Source organism: Neofelis nebulosa, chromosome 4 (genome assembly GCF_028018385.1).
Source record: "Neofelis nebulosa isolate mNeoNeb1 chromosome 4, mNeoNeb1.pri, whole genome shotgun sequence".
NCBI classification, from domain to species: Eukaryota; Metazoa; Chordata; class Mammalia; order Carnivora; family Felidae; genus Neofelis; species Neofelis nebulosa.
Genome location: NC_080785.1, coordinates 87,718,801 through 87,740,663, shown reverse-complemented (window position 1 = coordinate 87,740,663; position 21,863 = coordinate 87,718,801). Strand labels below are relative to the sequence as shown.

General features: G+C 36.4%; 1 protein-coding gene and 1 long non-coding RNA gene across 14 annotated transcripts in view; one reads left to right on the top strand and one right to left on the bottom strand.

The window, feature by feature from the left end:
• Nucleotides 1-11,734, top strand: part of PTPN12 (protein tyrosine phosphatase non-receptor type 12) — a 103,758-nt gene extending 92,024 nt beyond the window's left edge. For all 5 annotated transcript variants that reach the window (XM_058725293.1, XM_058725292.1, XM_058725295.1 and 2 more), the window contains 6 exons: nt 555-1,531; nt 5,889-5,966; nt 6,814-6,881; nt 7,814-7,844; nt 10,724-10,831; nt 11,059-11,734. In XM_058725293.1, the coding sequence (XP_058581276.1) occupies nt 555-1,531; nt 5,889-5,966; nt 6,814-6,881; nt 7,814-7,844; nt 10,724-10,831; nt 11,059-11,120 (1,324 nt within the window). In that variant the 3' untranslated portion in view covers nt 11,121-11,734. The remainder of the gene's footprint in view (nt 1-554; nt 1,532-5,888; nt 5,967-6,813; nt 6,882-7,813; nt 7,845-10,723; nt 10,832-11,058) is intronic.
• Nucleotides 1-21,863, bottom strand: part of LOC131509496 (uncharacterized) — a 154,967-nt gene that overhangs the window by 83,017 nt on the left and 50,087 nt on the right. The gene's annotated exons all lie outside the window — the stretch shown is intronic.

The window sequence follows — 21,863 nt, the reverse complement described above, 5'->3', positions numbered from 1 at the left end:
TACCTATAGTGTGTTTCATGACCAACTGAGAAGAGGTGTATAAATGTGGAAGAAAAAAGAAGGGCTAAATTATTGATGATGCATAGAGAACTGAGCCATCAGAAACATATGGCAATTATTAGAGAAAAATAAGAGGTTGTATAAGAAAAGATAGGAAATCATAGTGTCATGGGTAAGAATGATATCGATATTGACAAGATTGAACTAGCTAAAAGTTGTAACAGTATTGGGAAGATAGAAAAGATACCTAGTAGGAAGATAATGGAGAATGTATGAAATAGATCAAGAAATAACAATTTATGGAAAAATAATTTATGAATTTTGAAATATTTTGAAATAATGAAGGTGAATCTTAGAAGCAGCTGTTAAAAAGGTTGAAAGTTGATGTCTCTGGGTAACTGAAGGGCTGTGGGAGGAGACCTGTTTTTCATGAAAATTCTTGTATTTGTAAACAGTATATATTGCCTCACTAAACATTAAATTTTGACAGTTTATAATTATTTATTCATGAAAGGATGAGCATTCTTATGATGCCCTTTTATTAATGTTTTCAGTTGCCTTGTTGAAGGGGATGCCAAGGAAGAAATACTTCAGCCACCAGAACCTCATCCAGTGCCACCCATCTTGACACCTTCTCCCCCGTCAGCGTTTCCAACAGTCACTACTGTGTGGCAGGACAATGACAGATACCATCCAAAGCCAGTGTTGCACATGGTTTCATCAGAACAACATTCAACAGACCTCAACAGAAACTATAATAAGTCAGCAGAACTTCCAGGGAAAAATGAATCAGCTATTGAACAGATGGATAAAAAATTGGAGCGAAATTTAAGTTTTGAGATTAAGAAGGTCCCCCTCCAAGAGGGACCAAAAAGTTTTGATGGGAACACACTCTTGAATAGGGGACATGCAATTAAAATTAAATCGACTCCACCTTGTATAACTGATAAAACCTCTAAGTCCCAGGAATTGAGTTCAGGGGATCTTAAAGTAGATGATATTTCTCAGAATTCTTGTGTGGACTGCAGCGCAACACAGTCAAATAAAGTTCCGGGTGTTCCACCAGAAGAATCACAGAAGAATTCAGGCACACCTCCAAGGCCAGACCGCTTGCCTCTTGATGAGAAAGGACATGTAATGTGGTCTTTTCATGGACCTGAAAATACCCTACCCATGCCTGAGTCATCTGAAGGCAAACCCTCAGATCTCCACTGTCAAACGATGAAAACTGTGAGTTTAACACCAAGCCCCACAACACCAGTTGACACCCATGATCCTGCAGGTCATCATAACAGCTCGCCTCTCTTTAGAGCACCCCTCAGTTTTACTAATCCTCTTCACTCTGATGACTCGGACTCAGATGAAAGGAACTCTGACAGTGCCATGACCAAGAATAAAACTAGTATTTCAACAGCAAGTGCCACAGTTTCTGCTGCCACTAGTACTGAAAGCATTTCTACAAGGAAAGTATTGCCAATGTCCATTGCTAGACATGATATAGCAGGAACAATACATTCAGGTGCTGAAAAAGGTAATAACAGTATCTAACACTTAAATATTTTTACTGTGTTACAGTCACTGTTCTAAGCACTATATCAATTAATTGTTTTGTTCCACATTTCACTGTAGAATCTACAGCACAGTTTCATTATTTTAGATACTTTTTTAAAGGTTTCTATTAAGAACTAATAAAGTAAGCTCTGTTACCTTAATTTGATTAATTGCATTACTAGATTTTGTGTTTGCAAGGTATTTCAATTGTTGTGACTGAAAATTTTTGTGCTCTTTAGTTTTCCCTCCTATGTTAATAGTTTTTAGTATTTTATGTGGGTCAAAAATTTATCTGACTGAATAATTAGAAATAATTTAGGGAAGATAGAACTGCTTCAAGTAACAAATATTGTCAGACAGCTTCATTGGGAATTTAATTTCATCCATGTTTATCACAAATACTAGTTCATCATCGTTTAATGCTTTTTTAACTATACAACACCTTTTATACTTGCACGTGAGGTTGCTTTTACCTCTAAGATGAACCAAGAAGCAAAACTGTAACTACTCAGCAGAATATGGGAAATTTAATTCAGTTAGTAGTGAGTGGGATATATCCTTATCTACGTCATTGATACTATTATTTAATTGACTTTTTTTTTAAACTGTGTTAGCTTTTGAGGATGTGTGCACTTAGTTCCCAAGATGTATTACTGGTTCTTAAAATTCATCTCTGATCCACTAAAATAATCCTGGCTGCCTTCTTAAACAGACCATAAAGTTGAGAGCAAATGTAATAAACACGAAAGCTATTTACTGGTAGATTGATTATCAGTGGTCATTTACTTGTCAGTGGACTCTGGTTATGACCAAAGGTCATGGTATTTAGGCTGGTATTTACAATGTGCAACCAAATAAGTACTGTGAACTTAAATGATAATTTTTTCTGTTCCTGACCTAATAAGTACTACCCGTACTATGGTGCCTTTATTTTCCCCAGCTGACACATACTGTGTTTTTTAATCTTGAGAATGTATCTGGTAGAGTAAATGAGAATCTAAGGTAGTTTCCTAAATTTACATTATAATCTGTAGTCTTGATTCTTCCGTTATTTGAAGGATCTTCAGAAGATAATGGTTACCACAGTAAATATTACTTTACCAGTTTGCCATAATTTAAGACTGTTAATATCTTTTTCTTCCTCAAATTCAGAGCTTGAAAAATAACTGCCAAGTTGTAACTACACAAGAAAATGGGTTGATGAGAAATTTTCATTTTGGGCTTTTGAAGTATATCAAGCATGCATCTATGTTGTACCTAGGAAATACATTTTTTTTTTAACCATTGGTAGAAATAGAATTTTGGTGTGAGGGCAGGAAGGATGCAAGATATGATATGCTCATTAAAAGTTATTGCCACCTGACCAGTCTTTCGGTGATAATAGAAAAATTTCCTTCAGAATACAAAATACTGGGACGCCTGGGTGGCTCAGTCGGTTAGGCATCCAAATTTGGCTCAGGTCATGATCTCATGATTCCTGAGTTTGGAACCCCGCGTGGGGGCTCTGTGTTGACAGCTCACAGCCTGGAGCCTGTTTCAGATTCTGTGTCTCCCTCTCTCTGCCCCTCCCCTACTCGCACTGTGTGTGTGTGTGTGTGTGTGTGTGTGTGTGTGTGTATGTCTCAAAAATAAACATTAAAAAATAATGCAAAGTACTGTATAAGGATATTTAAGTCATCCTGCTGTATACTAGCTCACTTCTCTGCATTTTATTTGTATCTCAAAGCAAAGATAGTTCTAAATGTGACTTTTGATTTCTTTTTGCCCTATCCAAACTATGCTAAATGAGTTTGGTATTAACTGAAGATTTTCCTGTGTTAGTGTTCTGTGCTGCAAGCAGTCCTGTTTTTGATGTTACTAGTTACTTTGTAGATGAACCATTGGCACAAGAATTAGATTTTTGTTTCCTTGTTTGTTTTAGAACTTGTTAGGGAGTTAGACAGAACAATTTTATTTTGATACCTAAAAACCTTTTGCGTAAGTTACTGCCTAGCAAAAATTACTGGCTATGAATTTTGATTTTAATATTGACTTCAGCCTCCTGAAAGATTTCTCAAACTTGGCTACACTGAGTCCCCATTTAGTGTTATGATTTGCAAAAACCTGTGTAAAATGTGCAGTCTCTGTTTTCGATAACCTCTAAAATAGAAGTTTATAACATAAAGGTGGTCCAGAGATTGAAAGAAAAACATGAAGCTGAAAAGCATGAGCCACAGTTAGAAATTAAAAGTGTTAAAGACTAAAGACTGCCATGAAAAAAAGAGGTATAGAATTTCTGAAAGATACTTAATGTAACCAAGCAAGACTGTCCTTCCTGATTTGTTCACTTAATTATGAAATGGCACCAGAGTGCCAAAATTATGCATCCTTTCCTTCCAACAGCTATCTTTTTTTTGTGAGCTGTTAATAATAAAAGGGCAAGGGGAAGAATGATGATGGCTCAGATTATTACTACTGGATAAGGTGGATGGTTCTTTAATGGTTTCACTTTATATGCAAGAGAGAGTTCCAGTACTAGTGACTGACATACAAAATACTGGACTGGAATTCTTACTAGGACCCAGAGGCTGTATTTTCTTTTTTTTTTTATTTTTCATTTAAAAAATTTTTTTTCAACGTTTTTTATTTATTTTTGGGACAGAGAGAGACAGAGCATGAACAGGGGAGGGGCAGAGAGAGAGGGAGACACAGAATCGGAAACAGGCTCCAGGCTCCGAGCCATCAGCCCAGAGCCTGACGCGGGGCTCGAACTCACTGACCGCGAGATCGTGACCTGGCTGAAGTCGGACGCTTAACCGACTGCGCCACCCAGGCGCCCCGAGGCTGTATTTTCTTGGGTCTTTGGCTAAATAAATGTAGGAAGGACAAGAGCAATCATACCTGGCTCATGCTAGCTGAAAACTGAAAAGGCTTTGATTTTCAGTCTCTTTAATGCATAGCCTATCAGATATGGTTAAATAGCAAAGTATTATGGCAAGATTGTTCATTTTTTAAAAAGAGAACAGTTGTCAGAGCCCAGACAAAATAATACAGGATTCTTACATTCCCTTTCTTCACTCCATCCTCCCTAACCGGAGAACCCACGCACGGAATTATATCCTCATATTTTCCTTCTTTACCTCCAATGAAACTGCATTTACCCTATGCAGAAAGGCTAACTGATGAGGCTTACTTAGTGCATTCTCTTTTCCAAGAGCTAATTTTGTTTTTACTGGTGAAAAGCTTTAATATGGCTTCAGTCAGTATTCTCAGAGTAGGTCATATGCCACTGTTCACAAGATTTTAAGCATTAAATGAACATTCAAAAAATGTAATACTTTTATGCATATTAGAAAACAAACACTTCAGATTTGTCATTTTAGTCATTACTGTTTAAAATATGACCAAAGGACACAGTTAAGTTAAAAATGAATGGGACTTAAAAAGTAAATAGTACAGGGGCGCTTGAGTGGCTCAGTCGGTTAAGTGTCTGACTTTGGCTCAGGTCATGATGTCGGGGTTTGTGGGTTTGAGACCCACATTGGGCTCTGTGCTGACAGCTCAGAATCTGGAGCCTGCTTCAGATCCTGTGCCTTCCTGTCTGTGTGCCCCTCCACTGCTTGTGCTGTTTCTCAAAAATGAGTATTAAAAAAAAGAAATTAAAAAAAAATAGAGGACAGATGGTGGTATGTGGTATGGCAAAACTCATGAAGAGAGTTAAGCAATTGATTCCAGTTTGGGAAACACTGGCTTGAGTCAAATGACCAAAGGTTTCCTTTGTGTACTCAAAACATCATCTGCAAGCCCAAACGAGATGTCCCTTGCCCACTGGCTTTTCTACTGAAGGCTGTCTTCAGACTGAGAGGACAGTGACTGATGTCTGCAGGGTGTCAGGAAAGTCAGGAATCATTTTCTCTGCGCAGCAGTGAATGACTTCATTCCGCTTTGCTCATTAAATAATACTTGGTAACAAGTTGAGTAGTGAGGATTTCTTGTTTGTTATTTGCATTTTTAAAAACTGATTTCTCTTAGGGGCACATGGGTGGCTCAGTTGGTTAAGTGTCCAGTTTTGGCTCAGGTCCCGATCTCATGGTTCAGGAGTTCAAGCCCTGCATTGGGCTCTCTGCTGTCAGCATAGAGTCTGCTTCAGATCCTCTATCTCCCTCTCTCTGCCCCTCCCCTACTCGTGCGTTCTCTCTCAAAAATAAACATTTTTTAAAAATAAACACTAAAAACTGGTTCTTAGATAATTGTGGAAATGACTTTTCTCTCTTAGTTTAGATAACAAGTTCATTTTTAATGAGTTAATATTCTTTAACAAGTTCATAATTTGTCTGAATTTTATGTATTTAATATAGATGTTGATGTTAGTGAAGATTCACCTCCTCCCCTACCTGAAAGAACTCCTGAGTCCTTTGTGTTAGCAAGTGAACATAGTGAGTGTCTCTTCTGCTTTTTTATTATTGTACTGTAATAATAAACTCTGAAAAACATGGCTTATTATAGTCTAGTTGCTACTGAGCTGCATAATTAAATTCAAAAAAAGGTTTGACTTGATATTGACAAATGTTTTTAACTCATTGAATGAAAAATACTTATTTTTTTGAAAAATACTTTAAAATATTTTTTGTTTGCTAAGATTGCTAAAATGGCTGCATTTATATTAGATACTATAATTTACTTAAATGTATTTATAACTGTATTTGTAAGTTGGTGTCTTTTCATTCATTAAAAATAGCATTTATTAAAAGACATTAATTGCTTCACTGGGTGCCAGTTTAGGTAAGTAAATGTTTAATTTGGGTTGTAGCTGGGCGTCAACTCAGTTGGTGTTAACTGAAGGACACTTAAGGCCACATGAGTATCACTGAGAACTGGGAGAAAGTGATATTTCAAAATCTTGATAATATATTTCTTCTCTGTCTCTTCTTAAAAAAAAAAAGAGTACAGAAACAGCTTAATATATTTACAATGTCTCATGCTTGGTGGGGTCCTCCCTAATTTTACCTAAGTTACCTTTTACCAATATTTTATTAATTTTAACTGATTTCAAGAATGTGGAAAGTGAAGCTGTATACTTCAATACTACTAAATACATCTAAGCCTGCCACATGTATACATTACCATGAGCTTATAACAGTAAACTATATTTTCTTAAATTAATAGAAATAAAATATTTTATGGAAGCGATCGTTTCTAAAAATCTATAGGGTCTGTTTTTGCATCTGTAATGCAAGAAATTCAGGAATTAAAGATGTTAATTGTAAGATTTTATTTTCTCAGATACACCTATGAGATCTGAATGGAGTGAACCTCAAAATCAGGAACAGTCCGAACAAAAAATATCTGAAGTGAGTCCTTTTGGGATTGGAACAGCTATAACTTAGTATTTTTGTTCTTTGGTTAATTTATCTTACAGTTGTTTAATAACTGTCACCTTAAGACTATTAAATATAACTTTTGATCAGCATTTCTTATGGTAAGATTTCAGATGAAAACCCTACATAAAATGTGAGATCTGAAATTTTTAAAAAGGGCAACATGATCTACATATGGCCATCACAGAGTATTATTTTCCTAGACTGCTTTTAAAATCTGTAAATTACTCCATGTTTTAAGTCATTTTGGAAGTGTGAATGGAACAGGAGTTAACATTTTCAGGGTCATAGTACTTTCTTAGAATTTGTTTCTTCCATTATAACACTAAGTACATAGTCCCATCCTTTGGTTTGTCTGGTTACATGAGGTTTCCTTTTCACATTCAGCAAATGTTTGACAGCTAAATATATTAGCCATGTTTCCATACCATTTTTCATCAATATTAACATTTTTCATATTTCCCCCATATTTTAATATCCCCCAAATTAGGGCACATCTTACAATGATTAAGAAACAATATACTTTACTTGGCATATATAAAATAGTGGTAACCTGTAATAATGATGTTATTTATGTGTTACAATGTATATAATTCGATGAATATGGTAGAATATGGACAAAATGGGAGTTGTGTGTATGTTCCTTTGTGTAGTTGCTTCTGCATTTTCAGTTTCCATCCACAAGGAAAAAGTAATTCCCCTATCTTTTTATTCCCAGTATAAAATACCATAACATTTAAAAATTTTAAGCCTAATTGAAAACACCATTGTTTTCTTTCCCTTTAACACTGAGAATTTTGGTAGATCTTGACTTCTTGGGATATACAGTCATAACAAACCACATTTTCTATTATTTCTTCTAAAAGAGATATATTGTAATAGTTATTAAAATGTCTTCCTTTTAGGGCTTGACAACCCCTGGAAGTGAAAAATGTGGTAAGTTAGATTTTGTTTCTTTCTGTTATAGAGAGAGAGATTAATCTCCATAAAATAGCATGCCTCATGGTGTGTGTTATTTACTTGGTTATTTCTGTATGTGAGAATATGTAGGACACTTCTAGAACCTGAACTGTGTAGTATAATTATTTCAAATTAATTATTGTATCAGATATTATTATTAATCTGGAAAGTAACAGCATTTATTATTGGTAGTTACAGGCTAATAGGAAAGAAATTATTTTTAAAATATTTTTATTTTCTGTTGTTTACAAAAACATTTAGAATCTAGATCTGACAGTGGTTTGAATAAATGTCCCAAATTAACCTAGATTATTGAACTGGAGCTCTAAAAACTGTTTTGGAATTCTTCCTTGTAGGACTTCCGCATTTATGAAGATCAATAAGATTATGTAGCTCAACCCACTGTTCCAATGCCAAGTTAGAATATTTTTCTGCCACATTACTTGTACTATCATAGTAAAATACATCAAGTTATTATTAATTCTTATAAATCAGTGACCATGAAAGCAGCTTATCAGACGTCCTAGCCTAGGGGCACCTGGTGGCTCAGTTGGTTGACCGTCCACATCTGACTCTTGGGTTTCAGTTCAGGTCATGATCCCAGGGTTGTGGGATCGAGCCCTGCATCCGGCTCCATGCTGAGTGTGGAGCCTGCTTGAGATTCTCTCTCTTTCTCCCTCTGCCCTTCTGCCCCATTCACGTGCTCTCTTTCTCTCTCTCTAAAATAAAAATTAAAAACAGCAGCAACAACAAAACATCCTAGCCTATACAATTCCCTCAGTTTATCTATCATCTGCCCTTACCCTCCATTCTGCTTCAGTTGCTCTCTCCCTGCATCTTTGACTAATGGGGCTCCATTCCATCTTATACATTTTTAATACTCTGTCTACTAGCTGAGGCAACATAAGGAAAAGAACAGAATAGGGCTTTAGAGTCAAGTCTACCTGGTTTACAATTTCATTTTTACCATTCTACTTACTATATGACTTCAGGCAAGTTACCTTATCTTAGCCTCAGTTTTTTTTCTCTGTGAAATGGAAATAATAGTACCTACCCTAAAAAACTGTTGTGAGGACTTATTTAAATCACATAAATGGGCTATCAAACACTGTGGTTGGCACATGATAGGCACTCAAAATGGAAGCAATAGTATTACTACTATCTTTATTATATTAATACTGCTGCTATTGTGGATCCTTGAATTCTTTTTTTTTCTAATGTATGTTAACTACTTTCTGGTTTCTCTTCTTTATCCAATCTAGATACTATTCCTCCATTACTCTAGTCCTACTCTAAATTATCCTCTAGTTTCTTTCCCCTAACTCCTGTGCCATTTTATTTTATCCCTCAAGATTCCTGAATACTGCTGGGGAACATTATTCCGTTTTCCAGATGAGCCTACAGTTCTGGATCTTCATCCACAGTTGGGCCCCCAGCTTTGCTTGGTTATCTTATCCGCTCTAGCTGGCACACTTTCTATTTTCCTTGAGTTTTCCAATCTTTACTTTCTTCTGAAATCAATCCTACTGACTCTTGTTCAGTAGATGACCTTTTATTTAACTGAGAAAACTGAGGCCTTTTGACTAGGTCATCATTTCTTCCTAGAAGCCAGTCCTTGAATAGCTCACCACCACTGGGTTTCACCTCCATACCTCTTCTGTCTGTTCCATTGCACTCTGCATCATTTTACTGTAAAACTTACCACACTACTACAATAATACGCTTGTCAGTCTCTCCTACTAGCCTAGGCCTTGACTTATTTTTATTCTGACCTTGAGCTGAACAAATAACTTTTGCATTAAAAAAATTTTTTTTAATGTTCATTTATTTTGAGAGGGATAGAGAGCGAAGAAGGGAGGGGCAGAGAGGGAAGGAGACTGAGAATCCCAAGTACACTGTCAGCATGGAGTCAGACACAGGCTCGAACTCATGAACTGCAAGATGATGACCTGAGCCGAAATCAAGAGTCACATGCTCAACCAACTGAGCCACCCAGGAGCCCCATAACTTTTACATTTTTAAAGAACTGTTTAGGGGCTTTGGCTGGCTCATTCAGTAGAGCATGCGACTCTTGATCTCAGGCTCATGAGTTCAAGCCCCACATTGGGTGTAGTACTTATTAAAAAAAAAAAAACTTAAAAACAAAAATCAATGAAGAAGAGGTGACAGAAACTGTATGTTGCTTATAAGGCCTAAAATTTATTTTCTAGTCCTTTATAGAAAAAGTTTGCTGAACTCTGTTTAAACTACAAGCACCAAAGGACAAGGGTCATGTATTATTTGACTTGAATTCCAAGTTTCCATAAGTTTCTTAGAGAGTTATAGAGGATATGATAATGGTTGTGAAAGAATAAATCATAGTAGTTAATTTCTTTTGTTGCTAATCTTATGCATTGGGGATTAAGTAAGTAAACTAAAATTTAATTGATGTAAAACTTTCAAAGAATTACTACTGTTAGAAGCCAGTAGTCCATCAATTAACTATGAACTTGATTGCCATTGATTTCCATATAAAAGCAGTTCACTTGCTATTATTGCCTTAGGACATCGGCACATAGTATGACTACTGTAAGGAAATATAATACAGCAAGATTGAAGTTTATTAAATAAAATTTTAAGAGCATAAGGAGAATCCATACGTTACAGAACTACTCACTGAAGATGTCTAAGTGCCCTTGAGAACACCTAACATGATTTCCTGTGTTCGTCACTGCATTTATATTTATCTGGGCCTCTGAAATTATGATGTCCAAGAGAGAAAACTTTTAATTTAATACACACATTAAAATCATTAGAGAATTCTATATATGATGCTACAAATGATGGTGATTAACAATCTTTATTTTGCATTTTAGATCATTCAGCAGGAGGTATTCACACAGAGGCTTGTACAGAATGTCCACCTATTTTCAGTAGCAAGAAAGACCAACTAACAGAAAGTCCAACAGAGGCCACAGATATTGGTAATTTGTTTACTAAATAATTTAAAAACTTTATGTAGTTAATGCTGGCAAGAATGAGAAAAGGGTATTTGCCATCATTTCAGGCTTTCCTTAGAAAGGCAGAGTTTATCAAACTTTGTGCTATGATTTATTCAGGTTCGTAAATAAACTACCCAAAGCAAATTAAGAGTTTTTAGTAAATTAAAATACATTTCTGAACACTAATCACTATGGCATTTTGATTATAGGTTTTCGTAATCGCTGTGGAAAACCCAAAGGACCAAGAGATCCACCTTCAGAATGGACATGATTCAGGGAGCTAACAGACACTTTAAATTAGACTGGAAAATTCAAGTGCCACTGAAAGCCAGATTTATAGTATTCCATCTTAAAAACGTGGGACTAACAGCAGTGTAGATTGTTGCCTTAGTATTTTTTTTTGCTAGGACCATCTACCTGCCTTATACTACACTTAGGAAAAAGTATTACATATGGTTTATTTTGTAACTTCAAGTATTATTGCCTTAATGTCTCTTAACCCTGTTACACGCTGCTTGTAGACATGTTAATATAGTAATACTTTTATGATAAATTGAGTTTAAGGACTACTCTTTTGCTAATGTTTTATCATGTATGCATTATTTTGTATATGTACAGGGCAAGTAGGTATATAATTTGATAAAGTTGCAGTCATAAAATATTATTAACAGAAGATGTAAGAAATTTCTGCATGGTCTAAATCTTTGTGTACCTTATTTGTAAATTATTTGCCCTGAAGTTTTAGAAAATAGTTTCTGAATTTTAAAATTGCTGGATTCATGCAGCCAGCGTTGCAGGTTATCAGAGATCAAAGATTGTAATAATAATACATTTTGTAAATTGTAAGCAAAAAGTTATTTTTATATTATATACTGTCTAATTGTCCATCCTAATTGTCCTTGTTTTCATCTAGTCATGGAGATTCAGTAAGTGCCTTGGAACAATATTGAATTCTCTTAGCTCGTGAGTGTGTGTGTGTGTGTGTGTGTGTGTGTGTGTGTTACTTTAATATTTGAACTCAAGTGGGATTAGAAGACTATCAAAATATATGTATGTTTCAGGATATTTGACCTGCCATTAAAAAAAAAAACAGAAACAATTTTACAGTGCCTACTTGTCTTGGTTTTTCATTCCTTATTCCAAGGGAATTAGAGTTAGTATCCACCTTCCAGTGTTTTAAGTCATGAGTGTGAATGGAGTTTAATCTCTTAATTAAAGAATTCCAATACTTCTACTAATTCTAATGCTTATCCTTGTGTCAGCCCTAGGCATCCTTCTCATTATTGCCTAATAAGATCCAGTAAAACACCAAACAGAGGTAAGGTTAGGAAGGGGGAACTGGTTTCTTCCCATCCTACAACTGGAGCATAGATCCCATCCAGGTGTCCCAAATTTGAATTCTAACACCAGGGATTAAAGTTAATGGAGGTCTATATTTTCCCTCTGCATACGAAAGAGATAAAAGGGGCACCTGGGTGGCTCTCTCAGTTAAGCCACTGACTCTTGATTTCAGTTCTGGTCATGATCTTATGGTCCTTAAGTTCAAGCCTCACTGTTAGTGCAGAGCCTGATTAGGATTCTCTCTTTCCCTCTCTCTCTGCCCCTCCTGGGTTCCCCCCTCTCTCTCAATCTCTCTCAAAATAAATAAACTTTTGAAAAAATTATACAAAGAGAGAAGAAATTATAAGACTAAAGTAAGAGAGTGACCATATCTGAGTAGAAGGATTATTGCAGAGGAGAAAATAAAACTATCATTTCACATCAATTTTTTTTAAAGCTCATTGGTCTTTGTGTTTGCTCCTTAGGATTTCAAATTTTTCCCATATGTTTTGGTCATAAGGAAATATGAATACAGTGGACCCTTGACATTCACAAGACACAGACACCTCTATAGCATATCATTTTCCTAAAAAAAATTAAACTAAAAGTATAACATTTATTTTTTTTTTTATTTTTGAGACAGAGAGTGACAGAGCATGAACGGGGGAGAGTCAGAGAGAGAGGGAGACACAGAATGTGAAACAGGCTCCAGGCTCTGAGCTGTCAGCACAGAGCCCGACGTAGAGCTCGAACTCACGAATAGCGAGATCATGACCTGAGCCGAAGTCGGATGCTTAACCGACTGAACCACCCAGGCGCCCTAAACTGAAAGTGTAACTGTAAAACAAATTTAGCTCCTTCATGTACTTGATGATTTGTATAATATGGTACTAAAATAATTTATAAACATTTTTATGTTGGGAAGGAATTGCTTGGAACATCTTCATTGAAAAATAACATATATTCAGGGGCACCTGGGTGGCTCCGTTAAGTGTGCGAGTTTTGATTTTGGCTCAGGTTATGATCTCACGGTTCATGAGTTTGAGCTGAAGTCATGCTCTGCTGACAGGGCAGAGCCTTCTTGGGATTCTCTCTTTCCCTCCCCTGCGCTCTCACTCTCTCTCAAAATAAGCAAACATTAAAAAAAATATATAACGTATTCAGAAGAGTGCAAAAATCATACTAATAATCATAAAGTTTATACCCGTTTGAGTGTGACTACCACCTAGATGCAGCAATAAAATAGGATCAGCCACGGAGAATCTTTCCCCTTGGGCTTCTGAGATTTCTTCATTACCATATGAGTAGCTGTTACTTCTTTTTCATTGCTATAGAGTTATGCATTGTATGAATGTACCAGTGTCCATTCTGCCATTAACAAACATTTTGATGGCTTGGGTTTGGGAATATTACAGATTATGCCACTATGAACATTTTTTAATGTGTTATTTGGTACATGTAGTACATACATCTGTTGGCAGAATATCGAGGAGTGGAATTTGGGGATCATAGGGTACACATACATATCTGCCTTTAGTAAGTAGATACTGCCAGTTGTCCTAAGTGGTTGTTCCAATTGTTATATATTTCTTGGTAGTGCCCTTAATTTTCATTTTAGCCTTTCTAATGGGTACAAAGTGGTGTTGGTTGTGATCGGAGTACGTATTTCTATCTAATGTTCCATTTTTTTGTTCAGGGAATGATTTTTTTTTCCCCCATTGGCCAATCACCATTTAATGTCCTTGCTCCACTGTTACACAGTTTTGTCAGGTATCCATTGATACCAGTTATGTATCCATTGATCTGTGAGTCAGTTTCTAGATTTTTCTTTCTATTCTATTGCCTATCCTCAGGATGATATTTTAAATTGTCTTTTTCTAGCTTTAGCTTTCTCCCAAGGATTAGTTTTTATACTGGTTGGAACTGTGAGTAGAACAGTTACTCATTTTTCTTTTTCTGTGTAAAGCATATGGTAAGCTCATTTGTATCTGAGATAAACCACTGCCAAATTCATCCTGCTGCTTTATCCAAAACCTCTACCTTGTATAACTAAGGGTACAAAGGCTTTTAAATCTTTCTATTTCCTTCATAACACTATCAGTTAGCTTTCCTTTGGGAGCAATTTTTCATAAATAGTACTTTTCACTCTAATACTTTTCACTTTATGGACATTTTCTCCATAAACAGATAAACAGCAATAAAGCCATAGTTATGTCAGTGCTGAGCCAGGCTCAGTCATTAGCTGAGTAACTTAGTTAAGTATAACAGCCTCGTGGGGTCTGTGGTTAAGATTTCTGCCTGAGGGAAATTTCAGAACTATATGTTCTGAATCCCTGGGGTCACTTGAAATCATTGAAACTATGAACATTCTTGAATGTGAAGAGTTTACTGAATATCAATTTGTCTTTATCTTCTGAGCTTGAATTTATAATAGGGAGTTCCTATTCCTATTTAGATAACTAGATGGGTATGAGGGATAGGGAGGGTCTCTTAAATTCCCAGGATTCTGGCTGGGAAAGGAAAAATCTCAATTTTGAATGTTGAGTTTGAGATAACCGCCAGGAGGTAGATAGTCCATAGGTAGATTCGAAGTTCATAAGAAATGTCCAGACTGGATATCAGTAAGAGGGAATTAATATAGCCAGGAATGAAATCATGACAGCACAGAAACCTCAGGAAGAATTTGCTATTTAAACGAACTTTTGCAGTAATATGGTAAATCTTCATATTTGTATTTGTTGAAACTTGATTGAGGTTAAACATGGTCCTTACCTTGGTGAATGGCAGCCTCTCCCTCCCATTACCCATGCCAGTCATCTGGTGTATTCTGCACTCTAGGTTCTCATCTCTTCAATCCAGCCTCCTCACTACCACCACCAGACTCATCTTAAAAGGCCAGTCTGACCTGCTGGTGACCTCTTCTAATTGTTACCTTTTCCCTAAAAAATCTTTAACGGTTCTTCACTGTCTATGGTAATACTTCTTCAAAATGTGGCCCAGGTTCTCCTGCATTAGAATATTTGAGAGAGTGCCCTTAAAATTCAGGTTCCAGGGTCCTACCCTAGAGCTGAATTAGAATGGGGATAAGTAATGTGCATTTTAAACAAGCACCATAGGTGATTCTAGTGCATAATGAAATCCAGTGACTTGGATGCAAGACCCCATCCAAGATCTACCTGCTGCTGCCCTTTGGAGCCTTTTCTCTGTACCTGTGCTCTGGCCGTAATGAATTACAGCTGCCCCTTGAACAACAAGGGTTTGACCTGCAAGGGTCCACTTACACATGATTTTTTTCAATAAGTGTAGTATAGTACTGTAATTAAATTCTCCTTGTGATTTTCTTTGTTAAAAACTTAAAAATAATTTTTTTATTGAAGTGTACTTGACATACAATGTTACATTAGTTTCAGGTGTATGACATACTGATTCAGCAACTCTATGCTATGTTCACCATAAGTTGTAGCTACCATCTTCACTGTACAATGAATGCTATTACATTACCAATGACTATATTCCCTATGCTATACCCTTCATCCCCATGACTTATTCATTGTATAACTGGAAGCCTGTACCTCCCACTCCCCTTCACCCATTTTACCCATCCCTCCATCTCTCTCCCCTGTGGCACGCACCAGTTTGTTCTCTGTATTTATGGGTCTGTTTCTGCTTTATTCATTTTTTTAAGATTACACATATAAGGGAAAGCATATGGTATTTGTCTTTCTTCTGACTTATTTCACTTAGCATAATACCCTCTACATCTATCCATGTTGTTGCAAATGGCAAGACCTCATTCTTTTTTGTGGCTGAGTAGTATTCCACTATTTATGATTTTCTTAATATATTTTTTCTCTAGCTTACTTTATTATAAGAACTGTATTTAATACATACAGTATACAAAATATGTATCAATAGACTGTTATCAGTAAGGCTTCCAACAGTAGGCTATTAGCAGTTAAGTCAAAAGTCAATACACAGATTTCTGATTGCATAGGGGTCCCTAATCTTTGTGTTGTACAAAGGTCAGCTGTACTTAGAGTTTCCTGAGCCCCTACACCTTACTCATGCCAAACCCTCTGTCTTGAATACCCCACTTTGTCCTTGTTCTGGTGAGCCCTCCTCATCTATCAAGTCTAATTCAGCTGTTGTATCTTGTTAAGTCCTTCATTTCATCCTATTTCTCATCAAGTCCATGAACCATTCTCTTTGTCTATACTGCACCCTATTTATTTACCAATGTACTTAGACTTTCTGCTCTACTAAACTAGCCCCTTGAGAGAAAGGACTATGATATTTAGTAAAAAGTTGGCATGTATGTGTGTATACACACACACACACACACACACTTTAAAAACAGCTAAATGTACAAAGGAGAACTGATTTTGAATATATGTATTTTCTTAAACATTGTCCTGACATAGAGTAAAAAATAAATGTCAGCTGAATAGGTGAACTGAATCCAAAACCATAGCACATGTTAAGATAGTCCACACCTGGTTCTGATTTACATTCCCAAGCACTCTTCTATTCAGTCTTTATATTTTCAAACTTAATACCTCTTGACATATGATTTAAAGCACCCACATCAATACACTCATTGAATGGAGCTTAATAATATGTTGTTTATATACTTGTCCCTGCTCCTGGAGCCAGCTCGAAAGTACAGAGTGGTCAAAACATCCATTAACTGGGAGTACTTTCCCAAGAATATATCCATGGTTTCCAAACTGAATAGTTGGCTCTGTTCTGAAAACATGTATACATATATATTAAGGGCTTTTTAATAATGAAACTAAAAAAAGTGTTAAATGTGAAGGGAAGCAATAAAAAGAATGATTGCAGTTTGCAATCTGAAGCTTTTGAAAGAAACTCAAGAATGCCACTTTAATTATATTTTAGCCCTAAAATGTATTCTGATTGTAATACGTATTAGGCATATTTTTTAATGTTTATTTACTTTTGAGAGATGGAGAGTGAGGGGGGAGGGGCAGAGATAGAGGGAGACAGAATCTGAAGCAAGCTCCAGGCTCTGAACTGTCAGCACAGAGCCTGATGCAGGGCTCAAATCCATGAACCATGAGATCACGACCTGAGCCGAAGTTGGACACTTCACTGACTGAGCCACCCAGGAGCCCCTGTATTTGGTATTCTTGACTGCAATTATAAAATCGTTCTAGTTTAATTCTAAATATAGGATTAAATTGAATTAAATCACTATTGTGCTAGTTTTGGAAAAGGTTTTGCTGCCTTTGTTTCCTTACACAGTATCTCCTAATTACCTGCTTTTAGTCATATTAGATACCAAAATTCAGATTCTATTAATAGCTTTCTTTTTTAATTTTTTTTTTTAAGTAAGCTCTATATCCAACATAGGGCTTGAACTCACAATCCCAGGATCAAGAGTTGCACATTATACTGACTGAGCCAGCCAGGAACCCCAAGATTCTATTAACAGCTTTCTAAATAATGAAATGTGAATTAATTTCAGTTTTTAAATACTCTCTTTTCTCTAATACTGGATCTTTGTTACACAGCTCTTCAAGGCCAGAAGCTCAAATTTTCATTCTGGCAGATGGAGAATTGCAAAAGCTTTAAGATTTTGGCACATATCCATACTCAATAAGCAGCCCTTGCATATTATGCCAAAAGTGCAAAGTAGATATAGTTTTGAATATAAATTGTATTTTCTTAACAGACTTCCTCCACTTGGTTTCCTCAGTTATTTGTCTTTAAGGTGCACAAATCACGTAAGATGTGCAAATGACCGGTATATTTAGATAATTTAACCAGTGAAAAGCAGTCGTGCCTGGGTAGCTCCAGGAAGTGTGCCTCTGTTCTATACTACCACAAATCTGGGCTTTGTTGAATTAATGGGGGCAGGGAATTCTAAAGATTCCAGTCATTTTACATTTTTTAGAGATAGCATGGCAGAGGTACTGTTACCACGACTTAATGTAGTAGCATTTGTGACTTGAGAATGTGCTTGCCAAAATGTCAACAAGAACATATTCTTTAGCTACTACAGATTGATGCCCAAATAGCCAAACAGGAAACAGGAATGTAGTTCTAGATTTCTTAAACTATTATCTTTTATAAGTAATTCTTTTATTTTTTTCCCACAGTTACTTTTTTGTGTGATGAGAACTTTCAACATCCATTCTCTTAGCAACTTTCAAATATATAATAAAGTATTATTAAATATAGTCACTGTGAATTATATCCCCATGACTTATTTATTTTATAACTGGGAGTATGTACTTTTGATCCCCTTCACCCATTTTGCCCACCTCACCCTCCAATATTATATTTTTCTGATTGAAAAATTCTTCAGGGGCACCTGGGTGGTCAGTTAAGCGACCAACTCTTGATTTTGGCTCAGGTCATGATCACACTGTGATATCAAGCTCCACACTGGGCTCTGCCCTGACAGCATGGAGTCTGCTTGAGATTCTCTCTCTCCTTTCTCTCTGCTTCTCCCCTGCTCATGCTCTCTTTCTCTCAAATAGATAAACATTAAAAATTCTTCAGCAGGACTGTTTAGTAAGTACACAAATGTACAGATCATCTACACTTCTGTGACATTTTATTTATTTATTTATTTAATTTATTTAATGTTTATTTATTTATTTTTGAGAGAGAGAGAGATTGAGAGCACGAGCAGGGGAGGAACAGAGAGAGAGGGAGACACAGATTCCAAAACAGGCTCCAGGCTCCAAGCTGTCAGCACAGAGCCTGACGGAGGGCTCGAACTCACAAACCGTGAGATCATGACCTGAGCCGAAGCCAGACGCTCAACCGACTGAGCCACCCAGGCACCCCAGTACTTCTGTGACGTTTTAAAGTATTGTGCCTTCTAAATTTTAGCTTTATGTACATATATATATAACCTATTAGAATATTTCCAATGTCTTCTAATACTAAAATGTGAAAAACATTTAAATAATATACTGTATTAAATATAAAATCTAAGTATTTAGCGTTTCTGATTGTATTTGAAGTAAGCACACATTTTCACGCAGCTTCTATGCAAAAAATTTTAAATGCCAATCTAAGGTTACTACAATATGTCATAATTTGAAATGTACACATTAGCTGATACATTAGAAAAATATTTTTGAAAATCAAAACTCTATATATACACATTTAATTGTTTCAGAAAAGTGAAATGCAGATTATAGGGAGCTTCCTATTGCTATTAAGCATAACAAAGTACTCTGCTTATCTTTTAAGCCTAAAGTGAGCTGTCCATTTTAATGTCATTGTTCTGTCACTATTGATTTCCCTGTAACAGAAATAAATTGAAATTTACATGTAGAAGTTTTATGTTTACACTTTACTTTCATTTGAATCCACTTATAAACTTAGGACCAAAGATTTTTCAAAGTTATATTCTTTGATAAAGGCTTCCAAATAGAGCTTTTATTCTGGATGTAGGCGTTGGAACATCATGGAACTCTTCTCTATTCTACCAGAAGGGGGCAGCAAAACAAACCAAAAGGAAATTTATGGATCCAAAAAAAAATCAGGAACGGCACTCAAGAAAATTCACAAAACTAACAACCCAGAAGCTTCTGTGAGTGGCTTCACTGTTTGAGAATGTTTATGAAGGCCCTAATACCAAGTGCTCCTCTTTGCAAGACCTTAAGGCATCGACAGTCTTCATGCAGACTCAGGCCTATCTAATAAAAATTATTAACCTTGCTAAATTCTTACCATATGCCAGGTACCCTGATAATCTCTGAACCCTGAATACATATTATCTTACTTAATCATCACAAAATCCTTGCCAGGTAAATATTCCTGTTTAATGGATGAACCTGAAGAATATAGACTTCAGGTAATTTTAAGTCACACAAAGTAGCAAAGTCAGAATTTAAGCCTAGTTCCTATTCCCAAATGCTTACTCCTAACTACTAACCTTACCTTACTATATGCCTCTAGATTTCAGAGAAACTAGGTGTGTAGGCTTTAGCAGATAAGAAATGTTTGTTTGTTAACTGACTAGAAAAAGGGCTAGTTACTTAAGTCAAATGTTATCCGTAAGCTTTAAAACATACAGCCTGAAAACTGGCGAATGCTGGAATCATGGCCACAATATTTGCAGCTTCTCCCATAAAGGTGGAGTCTGTTTTCTCACCTCTAGTATCTAGGTTGACCTCATGCCTTGCTTTGACCAATAGAATGCAGCACGTGTGTTTCTGGGCTGATTCTGTTTTTGGACCTTAAGAGGCCAGGTTACTTTGGTCTCCAGTCTCCTGAGCCCTGGTGGCATGTAAAGAAGCTCAGGCTTAACCATAGAACCCATGAAAGATGATGTGGAGACTCAGTCCCAGCCAATACCACGTGGAAGAGAAGCATCCAGCCTAGCACTCCTGTTCTCCAGAACTGTGAGAAATAATAAAGTGTTGTTTTGAAACCATTATGTTTTATGGTGGTTTATTCTGCAGCAATATGTAAGTGAAACAACAATGGAAAACCAAAAATGACCTAAGTCTACAAATATTTAATATAGATTCCACTCTTCCTATCTACTATCGCTTTTCCACTGTCCATAGGTATATGAAATAGCTGTGTGTCCTTTCTCCTTTTTGCAACATATAGTTAGTAATGAATACCAAAAATGTCAAAAGGCTGTTAGCTCAAAGCCAAGGAATTTCCAAAGTTTTAAGTCAAGCCTTAATTAGAAATGTATCTATCTACACACACACACACACACACACACACACACACACCACACATTTAAGTTTATTTATTTATTTTTAAATAACCTCTACACCCATCATGGGGCTCGAATTCATGACTCCAAGATCAAGAACTTTCTGCTCACTAGCCAGGAGCCTCAAAATGTACCCATCTACTTATTTTTTAAATTTTTTTTTTTTTAATGTTTATTTATTTTTGAGACAGAGAGAGACAGAGCCTGAACTGGGGAGGGTCAGAGAGAGAGGGAGACACAGAATCGGAAGCAGGCTCCAGGCTCCGAGCCATCAGCCCAGAACCCGACGCGGGGCTCGAACTCACGGACCACAAGATCGTGACCTGAGCTGAAGTCGGACGCTTAACCGACTGAGCCACCCAGGCGCCCCAGTACCCATCTATTTAATGACACTCTCTAAGCAGCTCCTAGGGCTGGAAAAACATTTATACGAGCTCTAAAATAAAGGCATAAAAGTCCTTTTAGCAATTACACTAAGGCTGTGATATACATAATTTTTACTGTTAAAAGTCTTCAGCCCATGGTTGGGAGTTAGCATAGATCTAAACAGATCTAAAATCCTTCTTTTTTTCTATGCCTCAAAACAATTGAGAATTTTTGATAACTTACGTATATAACATTCATACGATGCCTCCTATATCCACATACTGTTGTAAGTGACTCATTTAATGAGGTAGGCACTATCTTTAATCACCATTTTATAAAAGAGGAAGTTAAGGTATAGACAGAGGTTAACTAGCTTGTCCAAAATCACAATGCAGCAAATTCTGATCCTTTTCTACTGGATGAAGGCGGTGGGGGTGGAGACAGATAAGGATTTAGGTGATACTATGTGTTCAAATAACATCTCCAAATAACCCTTGGGACTAACCATGACAGCAGAAGGCCTCTGCATGTTATTTGAGATCAATGATATGTCTCTAACCTTTCCAGCTTTATCTGCCACCACTGACTCTCCACCCTGACCTTCAGCTGTAG